The sequence below is a fragment of the Hyperolius riggenbachi genome, chromosome 1, assembly GCF_040937935.1.
Source record: "Hyperolius riggenbachi isolate aHypRig1 chromosome 1, aHypRig1.pri, whole genome shotgun sequence".
Taxonomy (NCBI): Eukaryota; Metazoa; Chordata; class Amphibia; order Anura; family Hyperoliidae; genus Hyperolius; species Hyperolius riggenbachi.
Window position 1 is genome coordinate 369,049,971 of NC_090646.1, and position 18,767 is coordinate 369,068,737.

The 18,767-nt window shown below is 46.1% G+C and overlaps 1 protein-coding gene across 1 annotated transcript in view; it reads left to right on the forward strand.

Moving 5' to 3' along the window:
• INIP (INTS3 and NABP interacting protein) overlaps window positions 1-18,172 on the forward strand; it is a 34,696-nt gene extending 16,524 nt beyond the window's left edge. The window contains exons 2-4 of the mRNA XM_068271335.1: window positions 11,734-11,836; window positions 14,988-15,078; window positions 17,921-18,172. Of these exons, the coding sequence (XP_068127436.1) occupies window positions 11,734-11,836; window positions 14,988-15,078; window positions 17,921-18,016 (290 nt within the window). The 3' untranslated portion in view covers window positions 18,017-18,172. The remainder of the gene's footprint in view (window positions 1-11,733; window positions 11,837-14,987; window positions 15,079-17,920) is intronic.
• The last annotated feature ends 595 nt before the right edge of the window (window positions 18,173-18,767 follow it).

Genomic DNA, 18,767 nt, shown 5'->3' on the forward strand with positions numbered 1-18,767 from the left:
GGGATCCATCTGGCTGACATGGCAGTTGGATTAGCTGCTCTGCATTGCTCCGCATACAAGTTGGTTTGATCCGCAATTAGCTGCAACAGGGAATCCGTCAAGAACAGCTGATAGAAATTAAGTGGCGTGAAATGATCCGTAGCCACTTTTATGCCACTTCTTCCTGTAAAGGGGGGCACGTTAGGGGTTTCCATGGCAGAAGGTGACCACTGAGGGTGCAGCAAGTCCTCTGGCACTGGGGGTCTCTGTGACACCCTTGCTGCTCTTCGTCTGACAGCCCTCTGTCTGCTGGGTTGGGGTATTGACCTCTCATCTGCTGAGGTGTCACTGTCACTGGATATCACAGGAACAGTGCTCCTAGCCTGCACCTCTGCTCTAGGCCGTTGGGCCGGTGATGGTCCAGCAGAGTCAGAATCGCTCTCAGTCACTATCATCCAGTGACTCTGAGCCTTCCCCTGGAAGCCAATCTGTGTCGGACATGTCCGTCATGTCTGACTCCTCCACTGCCTCCTGTGTCTCCAATTCTTCCTCCCCGCTATCCTGCAGAATGGCGGCCGCCTCTTCCGCGCTGTATAGCCTCTTCGGCATGTTTAGTTGCAAAGTTAGCCAAATAGCTTGGTCCAAATCTATAAAGACGGGTAGGGCAGGTGAAGAGAAAAAAAAGGGATTTTTTTTTTGACTAGGGAAAAATAATGTACTTAGGCAAAATATGCATAAATTGTATAGATGGCGGAAAAAAAATCATTTTGGGATTGAAAAAAGTTGAGAAAAGGGCTTAACTGGGTATACCAATGGTGATAAGGAGTTAACCACTTGAGGACGCTGTATCTCTGGCCCCCTCAGGTCTATGAAAAAAAAATCCGAGCTGAGATCATAGTGATTGGCTGCAGCAAAGACAGACCGGTGCAAGCAGCGAGAGCGAGCTGAACGTGCCGAGAGTGATAGAAATGTATTCCCTTGCAAGAATACCAGCTCAATCACTGCCATCCAGCAGCAGTTAAAAATCAGTTCTGCACAAATATAAAGTACTCCTAAAGCTGGCCAAACACGATACAATAAAACGATCCAATCTTACAGCATTTGTCAAAATGATCGTTGTACCGAAAAATCAAAAGCTTTTTAAAATTTGTTTGAGAAATCTCATCAATTTTCTTAATATTGGGAATAAATAGAACACATGTGGTATATTGGACAGATTTTTCAAATCAACCAGAAAAATTGATGTAATTGAAATTTCAAAAATTGTATCGTGTGTGGCCACTTCAACAAATATATGTGTTTCAGGTTCTTGAGATGGTGTTATTCACAATAAGGGGTACTTGGCAAACGCCAGCTCTAAAGGTGCCCACACATCTCGAGATGTACAGGCAGATTCGACCAAGAGACAGATCTCTCTCTAATTGAATCTGATTGATTCAATCAGAGACAAATTCTCAAATTAGCTTCCCCATACAATTGGCCCTAGACTATGATACATGCGCTACCTGATACAGACATCTGTCTAAGGAAGGGATTAGATTGTGAGCCCCTCTGAGGGATAGTTATGTGACAAGACAATATAATCTGTACAGCGCAGCGGAAAATGTCAGTGCTATATAATACTAAATAATAATAGGCACCACGGCGGGTGATAGAACGCAGGTAAATTATAAATGCATGGGCAAGGTGGCACATTTACATTTGGGGAGACATCGCCGGAGGTTCATATTCGTCGCTGGGTCTGATATTTCACGCCGTTACTGCCGCTCACCCAATCGACTTATTGCAATACAAATTCCTGGATGCAGAGCGTTTGCGATCAGTGGAAATGGCAAACGCACTGCAAACACTGCAATGTAAGTAATCCCATAGGATTACATGTGCTAACAGCTCTTTGCTGATCGCCAACGATCAGCAAAGCGCAACACTGCGGCGGACGAGCGTAGGGGGTCACAGGAACAATCAATTATTACACTGATCACATGGGGCAAGGAGGCACATTTACATTCGCGGGGACAGCGCCGGGGGTACCGCCATGTTCGTCGCTGGGTATGATATTGCACGCCATTACCGCAGCACACCCGATCGACAATCCGCAATACAAAATCCCAGGTGCAGCGTGTTTGTGATCGGTGGAAATCGCAAACGCGCTGCAAACACTGCAGTGTAAGTAATCCCATAGGATTACATATGCTAACAACGCTTAGCTGATCATCAACGATCAGCAAAGCGCAACACTGCGGCAGACGAGCGTAGAGGGACACAGGAACAATCAGTTATTACACTGATCACATGGGGGAACACAGGCAGGGGACATGAGCAAGAAGGCACATTTACATTCGCGGGGACAGCGCCGGGGGTACCGCCATGTTCGTCGCTGGGCATGATATTGCACGCCATTACCGCAGCGCACCCGATCGACAATCCGCAATACAAATTCCCATATGCAGCGCGTTTGCGATCGGCGGAAATCGCAAACGCGCTGCAAACACTGCAGTGTAAGTAATCCCATAGGATTACATATGCTAACAACGCTTAGCTGATCATCAACGATCAGCAAAGCGCAACACTGCGGCGGGACAAGCGCAGGGGGGGAGGGGACATGTGGGACACAGGTACAATCAATCACTACACTGATCACATAGGGGAACACAGGCAGGGGACATGGGAACAAGCAATTATTTCACTATAGGGGGACATTGATGGTTGTTCCTGTGTCCCCCTATGTGATCAGTGCATAAATGCATTTTATTACATATTACATACATTAGACATTACATTACACATTACATTATACACATTCTGCAGTAACTCACCTCTCAGAACGCTTGATTCCAAGTGTTCTGAGATTGCTGTTACTGCAGAATACACAGGGGTAAACAGAATTGTTTATTTGGATTTTTTAAATGAATGATCAGTGTCATTGGCTAAGACACTGATCATTCAAACTTTCGGGGACGCTGATTGGCTGCAGGAACTGCTGTTCCTGCTCACCAATCCCCGCACTTCAAAACGCCGCCGCGGGCGCGCGCATGCGCGCGCTTCCGTGCCCGCGCAGCCACCTGCAGCCAGAAGACTTGTAATCACGGCCCTGGTGCGTCGCTCTAACTTTGCAGGGCCGTGATTATACTGCACTTCATGCACCAAGTGGTTAAAGGATACCCGAAGTGACATGATGAGATAGACAGGTGTATGTACAGTGCCTGGCGCACAAATAGCTATGCTGTGTTCCTTTTTTTCTTTCTCTGCCTGAAAGAGTTAAATATCGGGCATGTAAGTGGCTGACTCAGTCTTAACTCAGACAGGAAGTGACTACAGGGTGACCCTCACTGATAAGAAATTCCCCTTTTCACCTCTTTCTTGCTTTCAGAAGCCATTTTCTGCTAGGAAAGTGTTTTATAGTTGGAATTTCTTATCAGTGAGGGTCACACTGTAGTCACTTCCTGTCTGAGTTAAGACTGAGTCAGCCACTTACATACCTGATATTTAACTCTTTCAGGCAGAGAGAGAAAAAAAGGAACACATCATAGTTACTTGTGTGTTAGGCACTGTATATACCCATGTCTATTTCGTCATGTCAAATGTCACTTCGGGTATCTTTTAAGGCAGGGAATACACTTGTAGAGCCGTTTGCCCCTGAAATTCCTGGGTCCCCATCACATTTTGCGTTAATGTTTTACGCAAACATTTTTCTGTGAAAATTTCCGCATTTGCGGCGTCATGTACTGTATGCAAATGTGTGCATCATGCAGAAATAAAAGGGAAAGCGGTGCAATTTAAAAATGTGCAGAAATTAAGGTTCCCTTTAGGCAGGGAGACACACTAGATGCATTTGTGCACGTTTTGCCTCGGACGGCAAAACATGCACGATTTGACAATGCACACACACGTGCATTTGCATGTGCACATGCACTTTAAGGCAGGGAACACACTTGCAGGGCTGTTTTCCCCTGCGATTCCTGGGTCTTTGCCGGCTTTTTCGTTTGTGTTTTATGCAAAGGTTTTTCCATAAACCTTTCCGCATTTGCGGCAGCATGTACTGTATGCTAACGTGTGTCGTGTGGAAAAAAGCAGAAAGCTGTGCGATTTAAAAACGTGCGGACGTTAAAGAGAATCTGTATTGTTAAAATCGCACAAAAGTAAACATACCAGTGCGTTAGGGGACATCTCCTATTACCCTCTGTCACAATTTCGCCGCTCCTCGCCACATTAAAAGTGGTTAAAAACAGTTTTAAAAAGTTTGTTTATAAACAAACAAAATGGCCACCAAAACAGGAAGTAGATTGATGTACAGTATGTCCGCACATAGAAAATACATTCATACACAAGCAGGCTGTATACAACCTTCCTTTTGAATCTCAAGAGATCATTTGTGTGTTTCTTTCCCCCTGCAGCTATCTTCCACTGAAGTGTCAGGCTGTTTCTTCCTGCAGAGTGCAGACAGCTCTGCCTGTATGTAATTCCTCAGTATGTGAAAGCCCAGCCAGCTCAGAGGAGAATTTATCCAGCTTGTAAAAGATAAGAGAGAAGAGAGAAGCTGCCCTAATCTAAATAATACACAGGCAGTGTGCAGAGAGGGGCCTGGAGGGGGGAGATGCATCACAGAACCACAACACTGAAGAACTTGGCAGCCTTCCAGACACAGGCCTGACAAGTCTGACAAGAGAGAGATAAGTTGATTTATTACAGAGATGGTGATAGTAGAAAGTGCTGCAGTTAGCCAGAACACATTAGAATAGCTTTTGGAACTTGTAGGATGATAAAAAACAGGCTGCAATTTTTGTTACGGAGTCTCTTTAAGGTTCCCTTTAGGTAGGGAACACACTAGACTCGTTTGTGCGCATTTTCCCATGGATGGCAAAACACACGATTCTACAGGCTATTGAAGTCAATAGCCTCCTGTGGGAAATGTGTGTCGCGACTGTTTGTTCATGATTTGCGTTTTTGCACGCATTGTTAAATTGCACAACTTTCTGCTTTTTTCTGCACTACATGCACATTCGCCTAATGTACGTGCCGTCAGAAATGTGGAACCGTTCCCTGGAAAAACATACACGTTAAGCGCGAACGCAAAAGCCGATGGAGGCCCGGGAACCACACGGGAAAAGGCCCTGCAAGTGTGTACCCTGCCTTAACCACTTGCCGACTGCACGCTTATACCGTGCGTCGGCAAAGTGGCAGCTGCAGGACCAGCGACGCAGTACTGCGTCGCCAGCTGCAGGCTGATTAATCAGGAAGCAGCCGCTCGCGCGAGCGGCTGCTTCCTGTCAATTCACGGCGGGGGGCTCCGTGAATAGCCTGCGGGCCGCCGATGGCGGCTCGCAGGCTAAAGGTGAACACAAGCGGAAATAATCCGCTTTGTTTACATTGAACGCCGCTGCTGCGCAGCAGCACCGTAAGGCAGATCGGCGATCCCCGGCCAATCAGCGGCCGGGGATCCCTGCCATGTGACAGGGGACGTCCTGTCACTGGCTACACAGGACGGATAGCGTCCTGTGCAACTCGGATCACTGGGCATGCCAGGTAGGAGAGGGAGGGGGGGGAATTTCGCCGCAGAGGGGGGCTTTGAGGTGCCCCCCCCCCCGCAACATGCCTGCTGCAGGAGCGATCAGACCCCCCCAGCACATCATCCCCCTAGTGGGGAAAAAAGGGGGGCGATCTGATCGCTCTGCGTGCCCGCTGATCTGTGCTGGGGGCTGCAGAGCCCACCCAGCACAGATCCCAACAAACAGCGCTGGTCCTTAAGGGGGGGGTAAAGGGTGGGTCCTCAAGTGGTTAAAGAACAGGTGTGAGGTGAAAAAAAATCTATTTACTTGGAGCTTTCTCCAGCCCCTGGCAACCTATCTGTCCCTCGCCGCAATTCTGCCTCCGTTGCAGATGCTAACCTCGTCACATCGGTATCCTTTGTGCCTGCTTGAGCGCTTGGCTATGAGAGCTTGGCCGTGACGCTCGTGAGCGAGCGCAAGTAGCGCAGCCACGCGATCCTGCAGGCACAGAAGATGCCGACCTGGTTGGCATCTGCATTGGAGGGGATCCCGGGACACTAGAGCTGCAGCGAGGGACATATAGGCTGCCAGCGAAAGAAGCCCCAGGTTGTCGCTTTTAAAGTGCACATTGGTGCACATTAGTTTGCGCGTGCACCCACGGGTCCTCGTGCGCGTGCATGCGCCCGTGTTTGCATGAGCGTCTTAAACACTGGACGTTTAAAAAAAAGTCCATTAACAGGGACCAACATTTTAATACTACTGGTGGTCCTGAACCGGTTAAGGTTGCCACACACCATAAAATGTTTTAAATATCTTTTCAATTCAAGAATTGCAATCTGTTTTTCTGACTGATTGTAACATTTCAAAAATCTGACCAATGTACCACACGCATATGTTCAGTTTTTCCCCAGTTATGAAAAAAATTATTGAACGCTCAGAAAAAAATTGCTTGAGTCTTTATATCAAGTAAGTGACAATCTACCACACACCATTCAATTTTTGTGAAAATTAATCAGAAAAATCCAACATTCCTGATCTTCATTTATTTAATAAATATGAGAAATTCGATCAGATTTCTTGAACGAATGGGGGGGGAGCTTTCAAATTTTCATTACAACCGATCATTTTTATTCAATTGCCATGAAATTAAATCTTTTAATTGTATGGCGCATGGCCACCTTTAGCAGAAGTAGCTGTGGGGAGAAAAACAAAACCGTTTTGTCCAACAGTTTTCACTCGGGCTGGTTTCACAGTGGGACGTTAAAGTCCCACGTTACAGCAGACTGTAACGCAGCCTAACACGCAGCACTGTAAAATCAATGTGCTGTTCACAGTGCCCACGTTGCGTTACATTGTAACGCAGCACGTTTAAACAAAGTGCTGCATACTGTACGTTATACTCTGCTAAGCCACGTTAGACTGTTTGCACATGCTCAGTAATGTTGGAGGAGGAGGTCTCCCCTCCTCCTCCGCGGCCAGCCACATGGCTAATTAATATTCACTGCACTGCAGAGACTCAGGGTGGAACTGTAGTGTTGTCAGGATCATGAGCGAATCGTTCATTTGATCCGGATCTTTTTTGTGAGTCGAATCATCCGGATCATCACAATGTTTGGTTCACAGTCGGTCTGTCTGGAAGAAACAGGAACATACAGAATGTACAGTGCAGGGAATGTCCTGCTAGTCATTTCACCCCCAGTCTGCTTTCCTAGTAAAATGATTCGGTTCAAAGATCTGGATCTTTTCAATGATCCAATTAAAATGATCTGAATCCTTAAAAAGATCCAGACTTCCTATCACTAACCTGGAGCAGCTGCTTTGAGAGCTGCATAACGCAGCTCAATCTGACATCCAACTTCAACACCACCTTGCGTTGCGTTAGGGGCACGTTATGCGACCATAACGTCCCCTAACACGCAACGTCTTGGTGGGAAAGTAGCCTTAAAGTATCCTCAGGTTGTATGCGTTACCTTGATATCCTTATATTAATGTTTGACATCTTCTTCAGAGTGGCAGGAGTCTGGACACACTTGGCATTGATTTATACAAATATATAGTATATGGGATTGTTGTACTACTGCAAACTATGCTTGGCCTGATAAACTTTTGTTTTAAATCCTGTAAAAAGGCTCCAGTACATCTTGTGATTTTGCTGCTGCATCAGTTGCATGATGGCCTACTATGTCGTTCTTTTATGGATCTAAACAATGTGAAGGACATGACTAATTTGATACAAGAGCCACGTTAATATCATTAAAATACTTCTGTTTCTATTAAGCCCACTTGTGCTGCACTCAGCTGTAAATATACTGCTGTTATGAGAGCACAAGACTCTCATCTTACATCCATTAGTGCACTGGTTCAGTAACAGGTTTCATAGATATCTTCCAAATAGCATGAGAAATAACTCCAGTGTGAGGTAAACACTGTCTAATGGCGTTTACCTGAGGCTTATCTTGTTTTCTGAAAATAACAGTTTAACCTCTTATACAGCTCTGTTTCAGAAGTAATAGGAATGTTTCTGCATGGTTAGTTTGACGTGATTCCGTATTTAAAGGGATTGTATTATGTTTTTAGCATACCAGTTTTTGTTTTATGCATTTAGCAGGAAAATAGTAATGCTAAAATGACGCATTTAGCAATACACTTATCAAAGTTTTTAGCACTCCAGCTGTTTTAGAGGAAAGAGTGGAGCTAAGAGTATATCACTTTATTTGTCAGTACTGTATAAGTAGTGAGACCCTTTTAAGGGCTCTCTCACACCAAGGCGTTGCGTTTTAGGGGACGTTAAGTCGCATAACGAGCCCCTAACGCAACGCATGGTGGTGCTAAAGTTGGACACTACATAGAGACGCGTTATGCATCTCTTGGTGCGCCGTTTTTGTTCGGTGTTGGTAGAATGAAAACGGCGCATGCATCAAAAGACTGAGGGGACCACGTGATCGGAACACTCCGCATCACGTGGTCCCACCAGCCAATCGTCGCACAAAGCGGCCGCTCCAGGAAGTAAACACGTGACGTCACACAGTGCAGTGAATATTAATTAGCCATGTGGCTAGGCATAATAGCGGACTCTCCCCTCCTCCTCCAACATTACTGAGCATGTGCAAACAGTCTAACGCGGCTAAAACCACGTATAACGCATAGCATGCTGCAATTCATTGAACGTGCAGCGTTACACTGTTACACAACGTAGGCACTGTGAACAGCCCATTGATTTTTCATTACTGTGATTTGGGCTGCGTTACAGGCTGCTCTAATGTGCGCCTGTAACGACCCACTGTGAAAGCAGCCGAAAGTATCCCCGAGGTGACGTGACAGTGTGACCCTCACTGATAAGAAATTACAACTATAAATCTTTCCTAGCAGAAAATGGCTTCTGAGAGCAGGAAAGAGATAAAAAAAAAAGGGTCAATAGTTCATAGATTTTAGCTCTGGCATACTTCAATGAATGTGTCATTGAGCAAAAAACAATAAACTTTAAAAGTAGATTTAAAGGAGTCATCAGGCGAATTTAACAAAAAAAAAAAGCTTTACTCACCTGGGGCTTTCTCCGGCCCCTAGCAGCCGACTGTCCCACGCTGTCACCTCCATTCCCCGTTGCTGTCCCGATCTCCGTTCTCGGTCCGGAAGCTGACCCCGAGGCCGTCCGCACTGCGCATGTGCGAACCGCCGCTGTCAATCAAGCCCACGTTGTACAGGGCTTACTGTGCAGGCGTCCTTTAAGGTAGGTCGCAGGCAATCACACCCAAATTGCTAATCACAAGGGCGCCACAATTAACATGATAATCATGGTGCTCTTTTTACCGGTGCACTTTGATGTTTGGCCAATCACAAACACGCTACATGGGTTTCCTCTGGGCAATCGAGTTTCCTCCCACATCCCCCAAACCTATAGAGAAGTTAATTGCCTTTCCCCTAAATTGTTCCTAAACTATGGTGGAGATATGATTATGGTAGGTATTTGATTAACTCCTCTGAGGGATAGTTAGTGTAAATAGCATTTGCGATGCTGATCATGAAGTTTAGTGTAAAAGGACCCTAGGGCCCTTTTCACATCAATTGTAAAATGCAAAGGTCACTGCCAGGTCTGATGGTACAATACTCCACTGCCAGGATAATGTATATTTTGAACACCTTTTCATACTGCTTGCCTTTAGATTTTTCTCCAAACACAGAACATGCTAAAAAATTTTTTTAAATTAAGTGATTGTGTAAAATGAATAGAAATGCAGAAAAAATGAAGATCAAAACATATACAATATTGTGCATTTTTTTCCCCCGCCAAAACCTGTAAAAACTAGTTTCCCCTCTAGCACTGAAAAACACAAATGCGTACACACACGCCACACACACACACACGCCACACACACACACCAAACACACACACACCAAACACACCACACGCCACACACGCCACACACACACACCAAACACACACACACACCAAACAAACAAACACACACACACCAAACAAACAAACACACACACACACACACACACACCAAACAAACACACACACACACACACACACCAAACAAACACACACACACACACACCAAACAAACACACACACACACACACCAAACAAACACACACACACACACCAAACAAACACACACACACACACCAAACAAACACACACACCAAACGAACACACACACCAAACACACACCAAACGAACACACACCAAACACACACCAAACGAACACACACACACACACACCAAACGAACACACACACACACACACACACACAGCAAACACATCTGCAGTCATTCAAATCTTTCAGTTTTGTGCATTACAAGTTTGTAAGTCTTTACTTACATGTTTATAATCATTGTACTGACACCTAGTGCCAGGGGCACTTTTAGGCATATGCAGTACAGGCCATTGCCTCTACCCCTCTGTGTGCCGCCTCCTGTCCCCCGTTGTGCCTCCTTCTGTCCCCCTGTATGCCTCCTTCTGTCCCCTTGTGCCTTCCTCTGTCCTTCTTTGTGACTTCTTATGACTGTAGTGTCTCCTTCTGTCTCCTATTGTGCCTCCTTCTGTCTGCCCCTTTTAGTCCCACTGTGACCCCTTCTGTCCTCCTTTGTGACTCCTGTCCTCCTTTGTGACTCCTGTCCTCCTTTGTGACTCCTTCTGTCCTCCTTTGTGACTCCTGTACCCCTTCTCGGGCGACGCAGGACTTCTTGGCTGGAGTGACAAAAAAGGCTAGAAACACCCCTGCCTAGTGCTAATAAAAACTAGAGACCACCATCTACAATCATGTCCAGAAAGCAGGAAGCCACAAAAGACTCCTCAAAGCCAGAGGCCTGTGAGGGAGAAGCTACCCAGTAATGCCCTGCATTTTTATTTAATTTCGCTCTTGCCTTCTGAACTGCAACAATTCAGGAGAACCCACTCCTTTGCAAGAAGCAAAGAGACCTATTATGTTTTGCTAGTTTTTGCATAAGGTCTTTGCTGGTTGAGCTGGAAAACACTTTTTTTTTAATCAACTACTAAGTACGAAGGATCACTGAGATTCTAATAATTCAGATTTAATGCAGATTTGCCACTTTTATGCAAATTTATGCAGCTGCTGCATTTCCTCAGTTTCCATGCTGCATACATTTGTATAATATTTGCATCCACTTGGAATTAATAGTAACTCATTGACCACTCCTGCTGCTATGCCAACAAGAAACGCTGCCCGGAGCTAGGTGAAGATAACTGTCACTGGAAGTAGTGCCTCTTTCTGTTAGCATTGCTTGATAGAAATGAATAATGCATTGTGGGGTATACTTCCTCTTCTTGATTGAATACATACAATTTTTCTGAAGGCCAAATTATCCTTACCAAGATGGCCAGCTGTAAAAAAATAAAGGCCCTTGTGTGTAATAATATCTGTTTTACTATTCAACTCTTTTTGCTGCCTGTCGTGGTTGCATGTTTTCTTCACAGCCTTGCTGCACTGCTTCTGTAGATCTTCTGTGATAGTGCTGTATTCTGCTGATACAAGTACATCTGTGGTATTAAGCTGGTCCGAATAATGTCTTTGCTTTGTCGCAGATATTACTTTTGTATTATCATATTCAGCCTTGTCAGTCATTTGCGTTCTTTTGTCCTTTGCATTCTCTTCCAAACATGATCATTGCAATTGTTAAATTGGTTCTTTATCTTGCCATGAATTCAAATTAAACTGCTTCTTTATCCATTGAACAAAATAAGATAATTTCTATAAAGTATAATTGCCCATCCATGCTTTTGAATTTGAATGTGTTCTGCAGGTTTTCCGAACAAAAACAGGGTTGCTATTTTAGCAGAACTAGAAAAGGAGAGGAAGAAATTACTCATGCAAAACCAGTCTGGGACCAACAATCCAGGTGCAAGGTATTTTTCCTATTTGTATTTGTAAATGACAGTAGAATGCAACTGTAAACGTGGCCACATAAATTACAATTTTTCCATTCGATTTTACCCCAAGTCGTAAAAAAATATCGGTTGTACCCCAAAAATTGGGGGGAAAAATTTGTGTTGTTGTTTTTTAATCGATGTACCCGTTTTTTTGTTTTTTTTGATGATCTCAAAGCAGCCGCTCCAGGTTGGTGAAAGGAAGTCCGGATCTTTTTAAGGATTCGGATCATTTGAATGGATCTTTGAACCGAATCATTTAAATCATTTTACTAGGGAAGCAGACTGGGGGTGAAATGACTAGCAGGAGGACAGGACTTTCCCTGCACTGTACATTCTGTATGTTCCTGTTTCTTCTAGACAGACATCCACTGTGAACCGAATCTTTCATTGTGATGATCCGGATGATTCGACTCACAAAAAAGATCCGGATCAAATGAACGATTCGTTCATGATCCGGACAACGCTACAGTCCTACCACGAGTCTCTGCAGTGCAGTGAATATTAATTAGCCATGTGGCTGGCTGCAGGAGGAGGGGAGACCTCCTCCTCCAACATTACTGAGCATGTGCAAACAGTCTAACGCTGCTTAGCCCAGTATAACGTACAGCATGCAGCACTTTGTTTAAACGTGCTGCGTTACTATATAACGCAACGTGGGCACTGTGAACAGCACAATTGATTTTACAGTGCTGTGAGTTAGGCTGCGTTACTGGCTGCTGTAACGTGGGACTTTAACGTCCCACTGTGAAACCAGCCTGAACATTATGGGCCCGTTCTCACCTGAGCGGGAATCGCGCGATTCCCGCTCACGGCAAACCGCTAGCGGTTTTGCAAAAAACGCTACACAATGTAGCGAGTGGCAGTGTATTCACTGCCGTGGTTGCGGTTAGCGATAACCGCAACCGCGTTGCATGCAGCGGTTTGCCGGCGACGAGCGTTCCGCGATTAGCGATCGTGATTAGTGTGCAAAGCACGCTAATCGCGATCGCTCCAAAACCGCCCCAGTGTCCAGTGATTTTTCTGCGTTAATCGCGGGAAAATCACTCCCGCAAAGTTTCGCGATTATAAGTGTGAACGGGCCCTAAATGAGTATTTGAAATCATACAGTGAGGTGATGTTGAATATATCTTGAAAGGGCTAGTATAGTAGTTTTATATTTTAAATATGTGTATTGTTAATGAAAAATAAACATTAATTGCATTAATGTAAACCCATCACAATTATGTAGTGTGCCTGCGCAGAGCGCTCCCACCTGGCCACGAAAACAAAGAATTGCGCCACCAGGCAGCACCTGCCCAGTAAGCTGCGACCACCCTAACCAGAAAGTAAGTTAGGGGAGTCGGTAGGCAGTACCGAAGGGGGGCGGAGGAGAAGGGGGGGGGGAACAGTGGGTATAAGGAGGGCCCACTAAACATGCCTGCCCCCACCACCACCACCACCATTTTTTATTTAATTTTGCGTTAAGGTATCCTTTAAGGCAACTGCTGTGCTTTTCCTCCAGATTCCTTTTCAACTGTATTGGTAATTCACCCCCATCATATACACCTTGCAGGAGAACTTTTGTTTCCCCATCAGTTCTTAACTGTGTAGTACCGTTAGCACCCTCCTCCTGCAATGTCTGCAGTTCTGCACAGTCTTAAAGAGAACCCGAGGCAGCTTAAAAAAAAACATACTACCCGCTCCACGCCACCTCCCCGTCAGGGCCGGCCCGCTCATGAGGCGGGGTGAAACTTTTGCCTCAGGCGGCAAATTTCCAGGGGCAGCACCCGCCCGTCCGTGGGTGCGGGGAGCCGGCCCGCCGAGCTGGAGAGGTAGCTGGCAGGACGGGGGTATTGGGCCAGCGGCGGGGAGGGGGGTCGGACCCCCCCCTCCCTCGCCTGGGTCCCCCGTCCTCCGCTCCCCTCCAGCCTAAATAGAAGCAGCCGTATGTGTAAGAGGCACGGGCGGGGAGACACTCACCTCCTCCTCGCTCCAGCGTGCGCTCCACTGACATCACTTCCTGCAGGACGCTGCAGGAAGTGACGTCAGTGGAGCGCACGCTGGGAAGAGGTGAGTGCCCTCCCCGCCCGTGCCTCTTACACATATGGCTGCTTCTATTTAGGCTGGAGGGGAGCGGAAGACGGGGGACCCAGGCGAGGGAGGGGGGGGGTCCGACCCCCCTCCCCGCCGCTGGCCCAATACCCCCGTCCTGCCAGCTACCCCTCCAGCTCGGCGCCCCCCCCCTCCCCCCCCGAGGGGGGGGGGGGGGGGGGAGGGGCGGCGGTGACAATTTTTTAAAAATTTGCCTCAGGCGGCAAAAAGTCTAGGGCCGGCCCTGCTCCCCGTATCCATCTCTGCCGCTCCACGCCATTCTCAGTGGTCCCGTTCATCCTCCGCAGCCAGTGTAACCTCCGATTACCGACGGAGAAAATCCAAGATGGCCGCGACCTGGAAGTACTTCCTGGGTCAAGGCTTAGATGTCGATTGGAGAAAGCCGGCGGAGGCGGGGAGCAAAGTGATGGAGGCGGGGGAGCGAGGCATGGAGGAGGTGGGGGAGTAGGTGAGCGATGGCTGCAAGGGGGCAAAGGAAGCTAGCGACAATCACATTGTCGCTAGCCTGTCGCTAGTTTTGGGGGCGGACAGCAGAGCCCAGGAGGGAATGGCAGCAGCACCAGAAGGACACAGAGGCATGTCACTGGACAGAGAATATGCCTCTGTGTCCTATAATTTCCATTTCATCCGCCTCAGATACTCTTTAATGCAGTAGACCCCATGTACACCCCATGCACCTTATTTACAGTGAAAAAGCTGACTGGCTGATAGATAAAGAGACTGGGGACTGGGTGTTGTGTGAAGCTTCTGTAGACAAGGCCAGTTACATTCATGTAGAAGATATAGTGTAAAGGCTTGGACCACTCAAGGATCCTTAGCAGAATTTTGTGCATTAAAATATATGCTGTTTGTTCCACTAGGGGATCCTCCAAACACCTGATAGGTCACCCCAAAACTGCGTAGAAACTTATATTTGTGCAAACCACAATTCAGTTCATCTGAAAACCCTATAAAAACAATATGCAACTAAGTATAAACAGATTTCCCATCTAGACTGTACCAGACATGATGTGCTTTGTATTTGCATTGCTTACAGCATAGCTCTTTCAAGACCAGCTGCCAACAAAGACTTCCGTGACCATGCAGAGCAGCAGCACATAGCTGCACAGCAAAAGGCTGCACTTCAGGTAAGACTTGTGCTTCAAAGGAATAAAGGGAAAACACACACACACACACACACACACACACACACACACACACACACACACACACACACACACACACACACACACACACACACGTCACCAATGCCAATGTACTGCAGACACTCTGGGTACGGCATATCAGGTAAAGTTTAAATGCATAGGCTCTAGGTGGCAAATAAAACATTTGGGGGAGAGCAGCAGGGGAGATTTCGTTGCATTCGTCGTTTGCGATTATTGAACGCTGTTACCACCATGCAACCAGTCGAGTAGGTCGGCCTGAGTTTTCCCAGCATGTTTGATCGATACAGTCAACAAATTTAGACCTGAAATTTCGTATCCCAGTCGGGGCTCTATCTGTACGGAGTTTGTTTTCCCTGTGTCTGCTGGGTTTTCTCCGGGCACTCCAGTTTTCTCTCACATTTTAAAAACATACATATAAGGTAATTAGCTGCCCCCTAAATTGTTTCTAGACTACAATACATACATTACACGATACATACATAGACATATGACTACAGTAGGGATTCAATTGTGAGCTCCTTGAGGGACAGTTAAGTAACAAGACAATATACTCTGTACAGCTCTGCGGAATATGTTGGCTCTCTATAAATACTAAAAAATAATAATCGGATGGTCAATTGGCCACCAAGTCAACAGATGTATGGTGATCTTGAGTATCTGTTCATATGTTGAGTTGGCAACATGGATAATCCAGTCATAAAGTGGCAGTAGTGGACAGCATATAGGTTTATTATAACAATATTTCATGTGTCTGCAGTCTAGAATGAATGTTTTGCGAATTCCGCTTACCAGATATATTAACCCTTTGCCTTCCAAGCACGTACCTAGTACGTTCTGGCAGACTAGCTCCTACTGGCAAGAATGTACATAGTACATTTTTGGCTTTTTTTTTTTTTTTCCTGCAGGGGTGAGTGGCAAATGTGGGGAGGGGGGCCGACATAATTCCTCCAACCCCCTCCTGTGTCCCCTTGCAGAGCTGGAGCGCAGCAGTGTGTAATTAACTCACCTCCTTGCTTGCTCCATGCAATGTGTCCCCGCCAACAGCCCTCTCCTCTCTACTTCCTGTTTCTCTGCATGATGCGTCATTACATGCGCCATGCAGAGATTGGGCGGCAAAAGAGGAGACTGCCGGAGGGGACAAATCGCATGGAGTGAGCGAGGAGCTGAGTTAATTACACACCGCTGCGCTCCAGCTCTGCAAGGGGACACAGGAGGGGAGCCCATGGAGAGGGAGGGAGGAATGATGTCGGCCCCCCTCCCCCAGTGTCCCTTTTATCTGGCTTCCTATACTGGCTGCACTTATACTGGGAGGACCTATAGACCTGGCTACCTGTACTGGCTGCACGTATACCTGGCTACCTATACTGAGGGCACCTATACCTAGCGTCGTATACTGGTGGCTCCTATACTGTGGGCACCTATGCCTGGCTAGCTATACTGGGGGAATCTATACTTTCCTAGCAATACTGTGAGCACCTATTCTTGGCAATTTATACCTGGCTTTCTATATTGTAAAAAACCTATACCTGCCTACCCATATCTGGCTTCCTATACTGGGGGCACCTATATGCAATGCCGTACACTATCAGCTCTCCCTAGGTCAGGCTGGACGTGCGGCAGGCTAGAAAAAAAATATCCACAAAAACAAATTGTATTTTAGGGTAATCTGTATGACCCCCACTACATTTAGAACACAAACTACACCACAGATAAAAACTTAGACGTATGCATTTTCTAAAAAATACCTAAGTTAATTGGGTATTTCACTTCTATCGTTACATAAGCCACATTAACCTATAGTGGGACCAATACTATAGGTAACCTTCATTGATAACTAATTACAGACATAAAACTCTGACTGGAAGAGAACAGCTTCTGAGCGCAGGGGATATATAAAAAAAAGGTCGATAGTTTATAGATTGTGGCACTGAACTGTCAGACTGTCATTCAGCTGAGACAATAAAACATTAAAGCTACTTTTTGTTTAGCTTTAAAGCCCCATCTACACGATACAATTTTTTTCGTGCGATTCAATCGGATCAAATTTGATTGATCGATTAAATCCGATATGTCCGATCGGGATTCGATCGGTAGTGTGATTGATTTGCCATTGTTTTTCAATGGCATTCGACCACACTATCGAATCGAATCCCGATCGAACATGCCGGATGTAATCGATCAATCGAATTAGATCGAAAAAAAAAATTGTATCGTGTAGATGGGGCTTTAGGCCGCGTTCACATCATTCAGCGCAGATGGCTGTGCGATCAGAACGCAACGCATACGATCTCACGCTATCTGCGCTGCAGATCACATTCACTACAGTAAATGAGATCTGCGCTGCGATTTCCAAAAATGCATGCAGCAGTGCGATAGCGCATCGCACTGCTGTGCAGCACATATGATGGGAACGGTAGAAGGGCTGTCTATGCCCTTCTACCGTTCTTTTGTCGCGCACTATGCCAAAATGCACACGGTGGTGCGCATAGTCTGAACGAGCCCTTAAGCGGAGAATAAAACTGATGGATTATTAAAAAAAAAACTAAAAACTAATTTGACTAGTGGGACGATAGATGCACTTCTTTCTCATCAGTTCTTATTTTCACTTCAGGTGTGCTCTAAAGTAGACTTCAGATCAGAAGCTAAATGCACAACTTAAATACGTACATAATATGTGAACTGTTTTCCAAGAGATGTATAATTTTGAGGCAGGGCTATAGATAAATGAATGCAAACACCGTTCCTATACTGAACCTACTGTTCCTATACTAAACTGCATTATTCCTGTCCTCTCTTTCTACAGCACGCGCATGCACATTCCACTGGATACTTTATAACCCAGGACTCTGCATTTGGTAATCTGATTCTCCCAGTCATCCCACGTCTAGAGGCTGAGTGACAATATACAGTATTAATGTGGTCTTTCTGAGACAAAACTTGTAGATTCTGTTTTGTAAAATAACTTTTGTACATATTTATTTCTTTGTTTTATGTGACTTTCACATAAGGACTATTTCTGATGTAACCTAGCAAAATAAAAGTGTAAAATATGGTGCTTTTTGTAGTTTGCTTGTTTTTGTGTGCAGAGGTTGACATTCACAAACACAACATATGCCTATGCGTTATCAGACATTTTATAAAAGGCAGATTTCTAGCTACCCGTAGCAACTAACCAGAATTCATAAGTCTGGCATAATGTAGCTTAAATCTATTACTAGTGTGGCATAAGAAATTTTAAAGAGAACCGGAGGTGGGGTTCTGACAATGCTATCCACATACAGAGGCTGGGTCTGCCTATACTGCCCAGCCTCTGTTGCTATCCAGGCCCCCCCCCCCCCTGCGCTCTGCTATCCCCCATAAATCACAGCCGCGCTGTAGACACGCAGTGTCGCGGCGGGCTGTGTTTACCTATGTACTGTCAGTCTCGACGCTCCCCCCGCCTCCTGCATAGCTCCGGTCCTCCCCCTGATTGGAGGGAAGGGAGCGCGGGTGGGGACCGGAGCTATGCAGGAGGAGGGGGGAGTTGCGAGACTGACACTACAGAAGTAAACACAGCCCGCACAGCGTGGCTGTGATTTATGGGGGATAGCAGAGCGCAGGGGGGGCTTAGGGAGATCTGGATAGCAACAGAGGCTAGGCTGTATAGGCAG